At 37.2% G+C, this 14,580-nt stretch overlaps 1 protein-coding gene across 5 annotated transcripts in view; it reads left to right on the top strand.

The window, feature by feature from the left end:
- p120ctn (adherens junction protein p120) overlaps positions 1-14,580 on the top strand; it is a 914,089-nt gene that overhangs the window by 382,723 nt on the left and 516,786 nt on the right. For all 5 annotated transcript variants that reach the window (XM_067140690.2, XM_067140688.2, XM_067140689.2 and 2 more), the window contains exon 8: positions 7,673-7,892. In XM_067140690.2, the coding sequence (XP_066996791.2) occupies positions 7,673-7,892 (220 nt within the window). The remainder of the gene's footprint in view (positions 1-7,672; positions 7,893-14,580) is intronic.

The raw sequence follows: 14,580 nt of genomic DNA, 5'->3' as shown, positions 1-14,580 counted from the left end.
GAAAATAAAATTCTAAATTTATTAAAAGCAAAATGAAAAGATAAATGACATTCATAAACATGGCAAAACAAATTGCACTGAAATTGAATCAGGATATCATAACTTTGTTTCCAATCTTAAAATCTCGTGACCAGTGATAACAACACAGCATCGTTAATAGCGCCAACCAATACTGTCCCCTTATTCTACCGTCAAGATAATGTGCCCCAAACTCACTCACACTCACTCACACTCACTCTCTCTCTGATGTCGAGTGATTTCCATCTTTCCTTCACCTCTAGTTGTTCATTGTGGCAAGCATTTTGATGACTATAATCTCAAAGGAGGAGCGGACAAATATAAGTAGTTTAAGATGTGTAGAATCCAAAGCAATAAAATATTTTCAAAACAATAAGTGCGTTTACTTTAAAAAAACATTCCTGCTAGCACACATAAACTCCATGGGCTTGTTTTTGATAGTAAATTATTGGGGGTGCCACATGGCTGTCAATTAAGAAACTAATTGCACTAAGAAACTAAAAATGTTGAGGTTTACTTGTGTGTTCAGTCCTCAGCCCAAATGCTTCACTTTTGGCTGTCATAGGTGGCCTAGGCATCACTGAAGAGGCGTACTACAGAAATGAAGTGAGGTGGTTTCCCGTTGCCTTCCTCACTGAGCACACAAGTTGCTATTACATATCAGTCTACCAAGCTTACCAAAATGCATGCACCAACCAACCCTATAAGCAACATTTTCACAGCATTCATAGCAGAGACTGGAAGCATAAGGAATGGCATTACTAGCATCACTCCTTCATAAGACTAAGACAGACAGATCAATAAAAGCAACAAAATTCCTTTAGCCCATACCACAAGACATAGTGCACTGCAAACACTAGGTATTGCCTGCAAAGGTAGTGGCACAAAATGGTTATACAGTGCTCCTATGTTTCCATAAGGTACACATTTTGTTGAAATGAGACTGTGACAGTGCAGCATTTGGATCAGCAGGCGAATTTGTTCTTAATAAACTTTTAATAGCTTAAACTACAGCACAGTTAGGCTGGTTACAGATCGTTTCCGTACAAGTACTATAGCGGGCCTGCCCGTTGAGTCCGTGTACTACCTTTACACCTGAGACGCAAGCAAGTGATGTTATCATATATTGTGAACTTACGGCAGATTCCAGTTCATCCAAGCTATCCGTCTTTTCCAAAGCAGAATTGCTGGCTGTATGCTGCCTATCAATGAGCAATGCAGCAGGTTGGAATATGCGTGGGTGGCGCTTACTGAATGTTCGATATACCTTTGGTTCCTTGTTTAGGAGTGCCTGGTAAGGTGCCTCCGTGGACAGTAAATCAACCTTGCATCATCCTGTATCTATGCACCTTTCCAAAAGCTAACGTGGATGCCTCCATTCATCAGAGGGTTTTCAGATCCGTTGTAAGCCGGCATCCAGTATTAGATGTGCTTTACTCGGTTGGCTCGAGGGCTCTACCTGTAATATGCAGCATGTAGACAAGAGAAATCTGTACCATTCTTGAAGGTCTGCGGTACAAGCTATCCAATGAATGTCAGCATTTCGACTCTCTGAACTCATTTCCGTCTGTTGAAATGTGTTTCCTGCAACATCTGCTGGTGTGATGAATCCATGATCTGCTGGCTGGACTTATATTTCTGTGGCTCGCAAGTCACGTGGGTTTAGCAGGAAATAAGTAGCTGATCAGGTTGGCTGGAGGCAGTCACACTCCCCTCCCACTTTCAAGGCTCCAGCTAATGATACATGTTCTCAGCTGAGACATTTGCTACTGTCTCACAGGGAGGAGAAATGCCAAGAAACTTCTCTTTCAGATAAGCTGAGAACAATTAAGGTATGGAAGACTTCCCTTTGAGTCTCCCAGTGCAAGGATGGCAGAGGTATTGTACCTTCTTTGGATCTGGCATGGTGTAGCGATGCAGTCTTAACTTACTAAAGAGAGGAGACCTCCTCTGATGTTTAGTTGTGGTGCCCTTCTGATTGTAGTACACATCCTTGCAGAGGATAGGGACCTGGCTAATCTGTGCTGTAGTCTAAAATTTTGGGCTTTTATTTTATAGTTTTTAACAGACATTTTCAGTTATTTTTAAACTTTTGTTTTACTGTAAATGGATTTTATTTTTAGTAACTCTTTTAATCTAAATTTTTTTAAATTTTTTTTTACCCCTACTAGTTCTATGATTCAAATTAGTTTTTAGCTTTTAAATTCTTATTATATGTGATCTCACTTTTAATATTAAGCTTTATTGAATTTTGTTGCATTTTCATTCATGTTTTAATTATTTTGCCAAAGATAAGGCATTGTGAATTAGATCCAATGTCCATTTTATATTAGCCCACCCAGTGGCCATAATCATTAAGGTCTTTGTATGATCTGATACCTTGGTTAACTGGTTTGAGTCCTGTTGGTGAGAGTGGGGGGAACTACAAGAAACATTTCACTATCAGAATGTTGGCTGGTAGGCTAGGAGAGGTGTTTATATACTATGCATAATCACTAGCTTGCATGCCAAAAGCTGGGGTTCAATTCTTAACCTCTTTGCAGTATTTCATATGGAGTAAGTGCAAATGATACTGTTTATCATGATTCACCCATTGGATGAGATATTGAGTGTTAACCAGGCCCCTTGGTGTCATTGTGTTTTCAATTTGGCTAACTGGAAGCCTCTTCAGTTGTGAGATAGGATGTTCTTATACCTGTATAAAGTCTGGTCGACATCTTATGATGTTAGGGGAGCAAATTTGAATAAACTTATTTCATCCAGGAAAAATTCTGGTTCAGAATCCTCCAGTTTTGCTTCGAGCAAAGAATGTCACTTATGTTGCGAAGTGTAGAATAACCTACATTAGACAACAGCATCCTTCCCAATTTTTTACTGCTTTTACCTTTGCTCGCTTTAGATCATCCTCAATTTGTTTTACAATTTCCAGTGCATCACAAAGAGGAAGGCCCTGCAGTTTCAAGATGAGTGATTGAGCCATGTCCCGCCCCCCAGTGAGTACGGATAAGTTGAGGAGGAAGAGGTAGAGGAGGAGCTGTTTCCTTCATCTTCTGTTACTCAAAGTGGAGCCTTCAGGAAGATTTCCTTCATGTTAAAAATTAACATGTCCAAGTTGGGGTAGCTGCTTCAAATCTCTTCTGCCATTCTATGCAAACCATGCATGAGACACGTAACATGGAGCATTTTGGGGTAAAATAGTTGATGTCCTTTGTGTCTTGGTCATGTATGGGACAGTGTCAGTTACAAGCAATGGAATGTTTACCTCTTTACACCTGCTGGCCAGAGTAGCTTCATAGCATCATCAAGCAGCACTGCAATGGTGGTATGATTTACTTTAACCAGAACTTAACATGATAGAAGAAAAACTTCAGGCCGGTCTTTTTTCTCTACACTAATAACATTACATACATGTTGTTGTTGTTGTTGTTGTTGTTTGAGTCATCAGTCCATAGACTAGTTTGATGCAGCCCTCCATGCTACCCTATCATGTGCTAACCTTTTCATTTCTACATAACTGCTGCATTGTACATCTGCTCTAATCTGTTTGTCATATTCATACCTTGGTGTATCCCTTGCATTCTTACCACCTACACTTCCGTCAAGAACCAACTGCACAAGTCTTGGGTGTCTTACGACGTGTCCTATCATTCTGTCTCTTCTTCTCATCAAATTTAGCCACAAGGACCTCCTCTCACCCATTCAATTCAGTATCTCTTCATTTGTGATTCGATCTATCCATCTCACCTTCAGCATTCTTCTGTAACACCACATTTCAAAAGCTTCTATTCTTTTTCTTTCTGAGCTAGTTATCGTCCATTTTCACTTCCATACAATGCCATGCTCCAGATGAAAGTGTTCAAAAACGTCTATTTCCTATGTTCGAAGTGAGCACATTTCTTTTCTTAAGAAAGGTCTTTCTTGTTTTTGCTAGCCTACATTTTATGTCCTTACTTTTGCCACTGTTTGTTACTTTACTACCCAAGGAACAATATTCATCCACTTCCTTTAAGACTTCATTTCCTAATCTAATATTTCCTGCATCACCTGAGTTCGTACGACTGCACTCCATTACTTCCCATACTATTCAGCAGCTTTTCCAGATCTTCTGCAGTTCCAGATAAAATAACAATATCATCTGCAAATCTCAGGGTTTTGATTTCCTCTCCTTGGATTGTGATTCCCTTTCTAAATTCTTCTTTGATTTCCTTTACTGCCTGTTCATATAAACATTGAAAAGGAGGGGGAGGGGGACAAACTGCAGCCTTGCCTCACCCCTTTCTGTATTGCTGCTTCTTTTTCATAGCCCTTACTAGTAACTGGTAGGGAATGTCTGCATTCAGCAGCACATGTCGCATTTTCTTCAGGGACCTTGGAGCTTGGGTTTGTTTGTTCGCCAGCTAAGTTTAGGGGGAGGAATTTTGACATGACGTACACAAAGCTGAACAGAGTAACAATAGAACTCCATCTGACGAGTGGTTAGGAAATTAGAACAAAGTAAAGAGAAGGCAAACACAGAGGAGACAGGACCAACCCATCCAAATATGGCAATACTTTTACACATTAGGCCGATGACCTGCATATTAGGCCCCTTTGAACATCAGTAATCATCATAATTGTCTCATAGACATCAGAAACATAACAGGCAGGATTTGGCAAATACTGACAAATATGACATCAAGACCCTTTACAAACCATGCTGGAAGTTAACTCATTATCTGCCACCCCTGGAGTCTACCACATCGAATGTAGTTGCAGTGCCTGCTAGACAGGCGAAACAAAGCAGCTGAATTCTACCCGACTTAACGAACATATCCATCACACCTAGAACAAAGACATGGAAATTTCAGCTGTAATAAAGCATTCCTGTAAAACATAACACAAAATTTCATTTGACAGAACCAAAATTTTGGCAGCTATTCCCTGGAAAATTTTAGCGGCTATAGAAATTAAGAAATACCCAAACAATATAAATTATAGCAAGACTAAAAAATGAGCAATTCTTGGATGTCTGTTATTCACAAATTACAATATGCAGGTCAGAGCATGGAAATACAGGACAAACCCTCAAGTTACATAACAGCAATGGTAACACCCAGCAGTCTGGAGAGTCACCCATGTTTCATATGTTTTGAGAGGCCCTGCGGGGGATCATGTTGGCTGGAAGAAGAGGAGTTACTTCGGAAGAGGCACAACAACTACAACAACTTTCATAGTTGATTTAGCTGCCTTGGGAGACTAATTACCTCGGCTTGAGTAGAGGTATTTCGGTTGCCTTGACATCAAATACTGCAAGATATTCAAAACATCTGCAACCTGTACGTAAGGTATATAAAACAACACAGTACAAATGGGAAGAAGAATGAGAAAAATATGGCTATTTATAGCTTTAAGCAGAAATATATGACCAGTATCTCGAAAAGGTCCAAAATATGACTTAAGGCAAAATTAATACCCCACTATTTCCTTCAGAAGACTTACACATATCTATATATATAAAATAAGAGTTTTGTCTGTACATTGCTCAGAATTTGAAAATAATGGTATTTCTGTATCGGTCATGTCCATAGTAACAAGAAAATGTACTTTTTACTTTTCCGTAATTTCTGTCTGTCTGTCTGTCTGTATGTATGTATGTATGTACACGCATCACGAGAAAACGGTTGAAGAGAATTTAATGAAAATCGGTATGTGAAGTCAGGGTATGAGCCTCTACAATCTAGGCTGTAAATCATTTTACTCGCGCTGAGTGAAATGGTAGTTTAGGGGTAGGCCTAAAATTGAATTCTCAACTATTTATGCTATTAGTGGTCTAATGAAAATCGGTATGTGAAGTCGGGGGATGAGCCTCTACAATTTAGGCTATAAAACATTTTACTCACGCTGACTGAAATGGTAGTTTAGGGGAAGGCCTAAAATTGAATTCTCAACTATTTATGCTATTAGTGGTCGTATTTTAAAGAAAATGGGTATGCAAAGTTGGGGAATAAATTGCTACAATCTAGGCTGTCAATGATTGTATTCACGCTTAGAAAAATGGTAGTTTAGGGGAAGGCCTAAAATTTAATTCTCAAATATTGTTGTTATTAGTAGTCCTATCGTGACGAAAATCGGTATGCAAAGTCAGGAAATAAGTCGCTATAGTCTAGGCTGTAAATTATTTCATTCACTCTGAGTGAAATGGTAGTTTAGGGGAAGGCCTAAAATGTAATTCTCAAATATTTCTTATTAGAGGTGTAATCGATGAATGCTACATAACTAAGGTTATACAGTATTAAATTTCTTATTATTCATGTCTCATACATTGTTACCGTACTGGCTATGATCACAAAGATATTAATGAATTTGGAGTTTTGTTACTACAGTAAGTCCATATCAGCGCCGAGTAACGAGAAAATGGGTAAACCGTATTTAATGAAAATCGGTATGTAAAGTCGGAGAATAAGAAACTACAGTTTACGGTATAAAATATTTTACAAATCACAAAGTCGAAAGAAAACTAAATGTGTAGGCCTACAATATAGAAAGCTCGTAACATTGATCAACAATAACATTACATTGACCATTGTTTGTCATGGTGTGCTTTGTGTCTTCTGTTGCCCCTCATCTCCGGTAGATAGGATTACTGCTGCGTACAGAGTATTTTTTATTTGATTTACGTCGCACCGACATAGATTGGTTTTATGGCGACGATGGGATAGGAAAGGACTAGGAGTGCCTTAGGCCTTAATTAAGGTATAGGCCCAGCATTTGACTGGTGTGAAAGTGGGAAACCACTGAATACCATCTTCAGCGCTGCCAACAATGGGGTTCGAATGCACTATCTCTCGGATGCAAGCTCACGGCTGCGCACCGCTAACCACACGGTCAACTCGCCCAGTCGTACAGAGTGTAACAGCCTGCCTGAATATTGATGGGAAGTAACTGGGGAGTTAGATAACGTTCTTCTTTAGCATTCCATTCCCCTGGTTTATAAATTTTCTGATACTACTGGTACGTAACACACTGGATCATCATAGCATTTGGGCTATTCAATCCCAACTCTGAGGCACTGATTGGAATGAACAGTGTGCATATTTAGCTGAATAATGGCAGATGAGTGTTCATGGCAATCTGCGACCTGGTCATCCCAGCTCTGGAAATTTGGACTATTAGATTGGCACCGCAATCTAACCGCAGCACTGTTCGTTAAAAGTGATAAAACGTGCGGCTTTCCATTTGATAGAGTATTTTATATGATAGCATTGCTTTTAATCGCTACATTCATACTTACGTTTTTGTAATGACCTATGTTGATTTCAGTTAGTAAAACCACAAAGTCAGTCTTTATGAGAATCCCGTTGCGAAGCACGGGTACATCAGCTAGTATTTTTATATAGTTAGAAATAATAATAAAACCCTGGAACAAATGACATGTCATAGAAGTCTGCACCTTAATAATAATAATAATAATAATAATAATAATAATAATAATAATAATAATCACCTTCCACGTAGACATGCTTGGTCACACATGGGTGTTGCCTAAATAGGCCTGTATGGGCTTGTCCAGAGGCCACATGACATTATCATGTTTGTAAGTTCATTGTATCATTATCATTTCTTTCATAATTATTGTACTGTAATTAAACATGAATGATATTTTGTCTACTTTCAGGGATGCGATGGAGAGATCCGAATCTCACAGAAGTTATTGGATTCCTTAATAACCCGAACAATGTTATAAAAGCCAATGCAGCTGCGTACCTACAGCATTTATGTTATATGGATGATCCCAACAAACAAAAGACTAGATCATTGGGAGGAATACCACCTCTTGTTATGCTACTAAGTCATGAAAGCCCGGATGTCTATCGAAATGCATGTGGAGCTTTAAGGTAATGTTTATTTTTCATTAACATGTTGGCTAAGGGAAGCAAATAGTTTTCTGAAATTTGAGACAAATTCTGGAATATTAATAGGCCTTCACAGTCCTTGCACAATTATTACAAATAAACACATGAACATAGACACCACATCCAGACTAATTATCATACAGACTTTAGATGAATGAAATGCTTGGAACTGTTGACCTCTTTACCCCAAACTTTCTAGATGAAACAGGGAACTAATAACTTTTAAAAATTGGCCAATGTTATGAATTACTGTACATGGCAGTTTATTACAAACGGGAACCAATTTCCCTTTCTAACATTGTTGATCATGTGCTCTTGAAGGACATTCGTTCAAAGAAGGCAGTTGAAGACACTAGAATTTCTGGTGAAGTAATTCAAGATGATGATAATGAATTATAGAACAATTTTATCACTCTTTAAGATGTTGTTGAAGCTTAGTGTGTAACCCAAATATGATGCTGACAAAGTATGACATCAAATATGGAGCCACTTTTGTATAAATTTTGAGTTGTTTCATGCCAAATGGTTCATTTTATGATTTCATCTATTTCAACAAGTACCTGAATTAAGGTCACGACTGCTTCCTTTCTGCTCCTAGCCCTTTGCTCTCCCATCGTCGCTATGAGACTTATCTGTGTCGGTGCGACATAAAACTAGTAAGGAAAGTTATTCTGAAAATATTCAGTGCAAACAATTCTGTCATCGCCATTGCTAGTAAGAGTCAGAAAGTAATGAATCAATTAATTTTCTTGACTTAAAAATCAACAGATCGGATTCATCTTTTGCTTATAGTATTTTTAGAAAGCCTACCCAAACAGCAGTCGCTATTAGACAAGACTCAGAACACCCACAGAGTCAAAAAAAACTCTACATACTATAGTTTAGTAGAACGGGCTTTTAGGATCCCCATGACAAAAGCTAATTTGAATAAAGAACTCAATATAATCCGTTCAATGGCTAAGGTTAATGTTTTAGTGAATGCTTTATTGAACGTATCATCAACAAGTTCAGGTGCCGTTTACAAACCACTTTGCCCAAAGACAAACTTAATCCAAAGGTGTTCGCAATATTTACTTATAATAAGGATATATATAAGTTTACTAATATTTTCAAGAAACATAATGTCAAGGTTTTGTTTCGTACTGATAATAATAATAATAATAATAATAATAATAATAATAATAATAATAATAATAATAATACAGTTGTATTGCACAATTCAGCCTCAGTTAATAGATCAAACCCATATTCCAGATCGGGTGTGTATAGATTTAAATGTAACGACTGTGGGTGCACATATCTAGGTCAAACAGGACAAAGTTTTAATATTAGATACACGGAACATACTAATGCCATAAAATTTAACAGGTTTTCCACGGTAGGTCAGCATGTACATGATCTAAAGCATAAATTCACGTCTATAGAACAGGACATTGAGATCTTGGAGAACTTATGAAAAGGAAGTTTGCTGGATGTTACAGAGGGTTGCTATATACACCTGGAACAGTATTTTAATCCAAACCTTAATTTAAATGAAATTTCTGAAAAATCAAATATTCTATTTGATTTCCTTATTGAGTTTTTTAAAAATGTACATATCCCGTTCAATAGGACGGTGTTTCATATTATGCGTAATAGCTTTACTAGTTGCTTTTTATGACCCCGCCCTCCGGAGCTCCAACAAGTTGCCGTTCCTCAGTTGCTCCTCCCACTTTCCCCTATTTCCCCCCTTCAGTCCCAACCAACCTTGGACACTTGATTACTATCATAACACTGCTCGCTAGGCTTCATTGTGCTTCGCATGGACAGCGATCTTTTGAGGTGAGTCACGTAAAAACATTTACGTTATAAGACGTAATTTTATATATTGCCTCTTCAGTTAAGTGATAGTTTATTACATTCCTATTATTGCAGGTCTGCATTGAACTGGGAACGTTGTACTTGTTAACGTCTTAAAGGACCGATTACTCGTTTGCATCTCACTAGGATTGCTCCATTAAAGCGACTCTGAAGATTTTATTGAAGTATTTTACTATGATTCTACGTCACGTTTTAAGAAATGTGATAAATTAAGCCAATGTTTCTTCAAGACTTTTATTTTTAAGTTGTGTTTCTTTTAAATCCATGTTATTTTATAAGCGAGCAAACCGGTTTGCATATCTTTTCATCAATTTATGGTTTAAGACTCGCAAGTCTCGGACTTGTAGAAAATATGGACTTTGAGACAGTATAATCGTAACACAGTTTTAAGTTGTTAATATGGTTTTAAATTGTGTTCAATTTCACGTCGATAAACTTATGTGATTGCCAATTTTTCCAAGAACCTATATCAGCTGATGATGACGCAGAAGGGCGTCGAAACTAGTTCTGATTGAAATATATGTTGTGATTTCATCTCAACAACAGTTTTTATGTATTGAATAAGGTGGATCCAAATTATAATAAAAGTTGTACACACATACTGCACGGATGTTTGCAGTTCCAACTAATTAAACAGTATAAATGATAAACGTTGCGTATTATTATTCACAATAAACTTAGAACAAGTAAACAAGCAGAGTGGGCACCTGCTTTCGATCAGCAGTCACTGAGCTACTGGGCTCAAGGAAGTAATGAACAATGTTCGCGAAACAGATCCTTTCTTCCCGCAAACTCTTCCATCAAGTGACTTGCCTCCCTCTGTCTGAGAGATGTAATAATGCATAATGCTATGTGCTTTACATCGCACCGACACAGATAGGTATTGTGGCAAGGAAGGGCCTCGGAATGGGAAGGAAGTGGCCGTGGCCTTAATTAAGGTACAGCCCCAGCATTTGCCTGGTGTAAAAATGGGAAACCACAGAAAACCACATTCAGGGCTGCCGACAGTGGGGTTTGAACCCACTATCTCCCAGATGCAAGCCCATAGCTGCGTGCTCCTAACTATACGACCAACTCGCCTGGTGTGGGAGATGTTATGTATTTGTATATACATGTGGGAAGAATAAGGATTAAGTTACTCAAATGATGTTGCTAATAATGAGCAAGAGCATCATATGTTAGGGTTGTTACATTTCTTCTAAACTGTATAAGTTGAGCAACGTTAATTTTTGTGCAGATGTTCATATATGTAACCGGTGTTTAGTGGTTACAGGATACACAGTTAAGAAAAGGGGAAAGAAATTAAATTACATGGCACGTTAAAACCTTAGCACCAAATAAAACATCAGATGAACTGCGCCAATACAAACAAATGAACATTAGGTTGGGCAACATGACGACTAAGAAAAAGGAATATGGAGCGGGTCTGGGAAACCGACCAGGGTCATTGGGATATGAAGGCTGCGGGTTTCCAGAAAAATCAACGGTGATCCCTTGATTCACAATATTATTTTCAAAAAAAACAAAAAAAAAAAAAAAACGAAGAAAATTCGGAACAAAATCCATTTATCCAAACAATCCAGTTACGCTATTTCCAAAATACAAATTAGATGTAGTTGCCAAGAGCTTTCCCCTTAGGCCAAGAGGTTAACTAAAGATATCTTAACCCTAATGCAACTTCTACAAAACAGTTTTGAGGCTAAGAGGAACCACTGGATACAAATACAATATTAAATGAAAGTTACCGCACTTTCTGACAATCACGCCACATAATGGAAATAGGGGGAAATCGGAAATATTGAAACTTGGCACACCGGCCGGTTCAACTTACTCCTACACAAAAAGCACTTCTGATGCGGGGCAGAGGAAAAACTAGCATGCATCAAGTGATATGGGGTTAATAGAGGCAAACCCCGAGGGAAATTAAATTAATCTACAAATTACATGTTTTGCAAAACTAAAGGTAAGGGGAATGCCTCCAAAGCAAACAGGCAGGCCCAGCTGAAAAGCTAAGGCACCTTAGTAATTGAGTGGCTAGTCTGGACGAGTAGGGTAAACTCCTATGTGAAAATACAAGCGAACATTAAATATAAATTAAGGTGGAACTGAAACCAACAGTGCTTACCTCAAGGTAGCCCATCCCGGGAGGGAGGATTCGCCGACGTGCGTCTGATCGCTGGACTGACGAGAAAGCGAAAGACCACAAAATCTTGCCTCACTGTCTTAAGAAGGCAAGGCTGGCCCAGGTGTGATCACCGAGTGACCATTCAGAGCACAGGAGTTTTCCCATCACCACCCAGATCCACCAATCAAAACCCTTTATCACATCGTGATGTTTTCACAATATTCTAGAACATCACCTAACTCTAAACGCGAACTTTCCCATCTTCCAAAATTAGTAAAGACATGCTTCTAGAATTGACAGGGGCCGACACACCCTGTTCTGAAAGTCCGTGTGACAAAATTTTCCAGAACACTAAGAAATATCACAGAATAATAATAATAATAATAATAATAATAATAATAATAATAATAATAATAATAATAATAATAATAATTCACAAGGCAGTAGGTACCTTTCCAAATTTAGATAGATAAAGGGAATACAAATAAAATATTCTACAGTAATATTTTACACCATCTAGTAAACCTTTCTTGACAGAGACATATTCCACAGGTCTCAGTATAGGAAGTGTTACTAAAACTAAACGTCTCAAACTTTGTATACTTAGACTTTCAAACATGGTGGGGCAGACTGTAGTATACTCCGTGCTTCTTGTTTTAGTTTTGATTTGATTACATTGAAGAAGACATTATCAATAAGTTCCGCGTGATGGATGGTTGCTGTTCTCTTGAGGTTATTCAGAAAAGAGTCTCATCTAGCAGTGAAATAATCTAAACTGCATGGGGAAATGCCATCAAACTTGGGTAGTAGTTGTATATGGGTGTATTCAAATTTTTGTCAGTATTTCCCCTTCCATCTGTATGGTAATTCAAATGTTCCTTAATAATTGCCAAATGACATAGAGGGGGGAAAAAAATGTAATATTATTCCCGGTAGTGTTTAGACTAGGTCATTGTTCATGCCAAGTTTGTCAGCGGAAAAGACTTAAATTTTAGGTAATGATTATTATGTTAAGTTGAGTTTATTGTAACTATCCTCTGAAAATAATTTCATTGGTGTAAACTGTCGCTGCTTTCTAGCTTAGGGAGTCTAATAGGAGTTAGTGTCAGTGCTTTATGCTTATTTAATCTTGTTTATTGTAAAAACTACTCAGAATAGTTTTTCAGTAGTTTGAGTTTTTGTGTATTCTTATTTATTGTAGCTACTCTCTAAAAATAGCTTCAATGGTTTATTTTCTTAATCCTAATTATTATTATTATTATTATTATTATTATTATTATTATTATTATTATTATTATTATTATTATTATTATTTTGGATGTAAACCACTACATGAGCTTTTCTTTGGATGAAAAATGGAATCATTGTGTATGATTGTGTGTATGGCCATTGGCTGCAATAAATTATTACTTAAAAAAATGGAATTGTGGAAATAAACTTTATTTTGAAGTTTTTCTGAATGAAAATGGATTGTGGAAGTATACTACTCTTCTTTGGAGTCTTTCAGAATGAAATGAACCAGGCTAATTCTACACTTGGGTTCACAGAATAATATCTAAAAATGTGGAAATGGCAGTTTACCCCTACACATAAATTAGAAATAGCACTAGTCAAATTTGTTGGACAACCATTGATCACTTCCAGATTTGAATAGATGAAGATGAACAGCAATCTCTGCATCCTCTTTCTGTAGTGATCAGCTGGGCTTCTCCTCTTGAGTTGGTTACAGCAGCTTGGAACAGTTTGGCAGCAGGTGAAGTCAGCGGTGTTTCGAAGGTGTGTTAGTGAGTTTACAATCAATCAATCAGTACTGATATTTCGACCGTACAAAGGTAGCATAATCATTAGTCTTTTAATTGAAGGCTGGAATGAATGGTTTGACGAAACATTAACTGTCTCCGTGTAATAAATAGAATTTAACTTTTGAGTCAAAAGGCTTAAATGAATATGAAAGACGAGAAGACCCTATACGATTTCGTGATTTTTATTGAGTGAGAAGTATTAAATTTAAATAGAAGTTCAATTGTTATAACCTTATTATTTGACTGGATATCACTTTTATTTATAGGGTTTGTATTATTTATTTCCTGCATTTAGGGCAATAGCCCAGGTGCCAGATTCCCTATCCGTTGTTTTCCTAGCCTTTTCTTAAATGATTTGAATGACATCAGAAATATATTGAACATCTCCCTTGGTAAGTTATTCCAGTCCGTAACTCCCTTTTCTATAAATGAATATTTGTCCCAATTTGTCCTCTTGAATTCCAACTTTACATATTATGATCTTTCTTACTTTAAAGACGCCACTCAAACTTATTCGTCCACTAATGTCATTCCATGCCATTTCTCCACTGACAGCTCGGAACATACCACTTGAAAGGAGAACAATAAAACTTTGATTTCCACCTATTCAATACATTAAAAGCGGTTATAAAATTCAGATCTCTTCCTTATTTTATTGCTTAATTGTTAAAACTGGACATGTTTCGTTCATATTTTGAACATCTTTAGCTATAAATATTCTTACAAGGTTAAATTGGTAACATTGTTCTAGAACTTACACTTATAGTTTGCAGTTAACGAATTTATCCATAGTAAACTTTTTAAAAAAACCTTGTAAATATAAAGTGTTTATATATATATTACATTTTCTTATTGAAAATAATGACTATTTGTTGAGTTTGAA

This window comes from Anabrus simplex, chromosome 2 (genome assembly GCF_040414725.1).
Source record: "Anabrus simplex isolate iqAnaSimp1 chromosome 2, ASM4041472v1, whole genome shotgun sequence".
NCBI lineage: Eukaryota > Metazoa > Arthropoda > Insecta > Orthoptera > Tettigoniidae > Anabrus > Anabrus simplex.
This window is presented reverse-complemented; position numbering and strand designations above follow the sequence as displayed.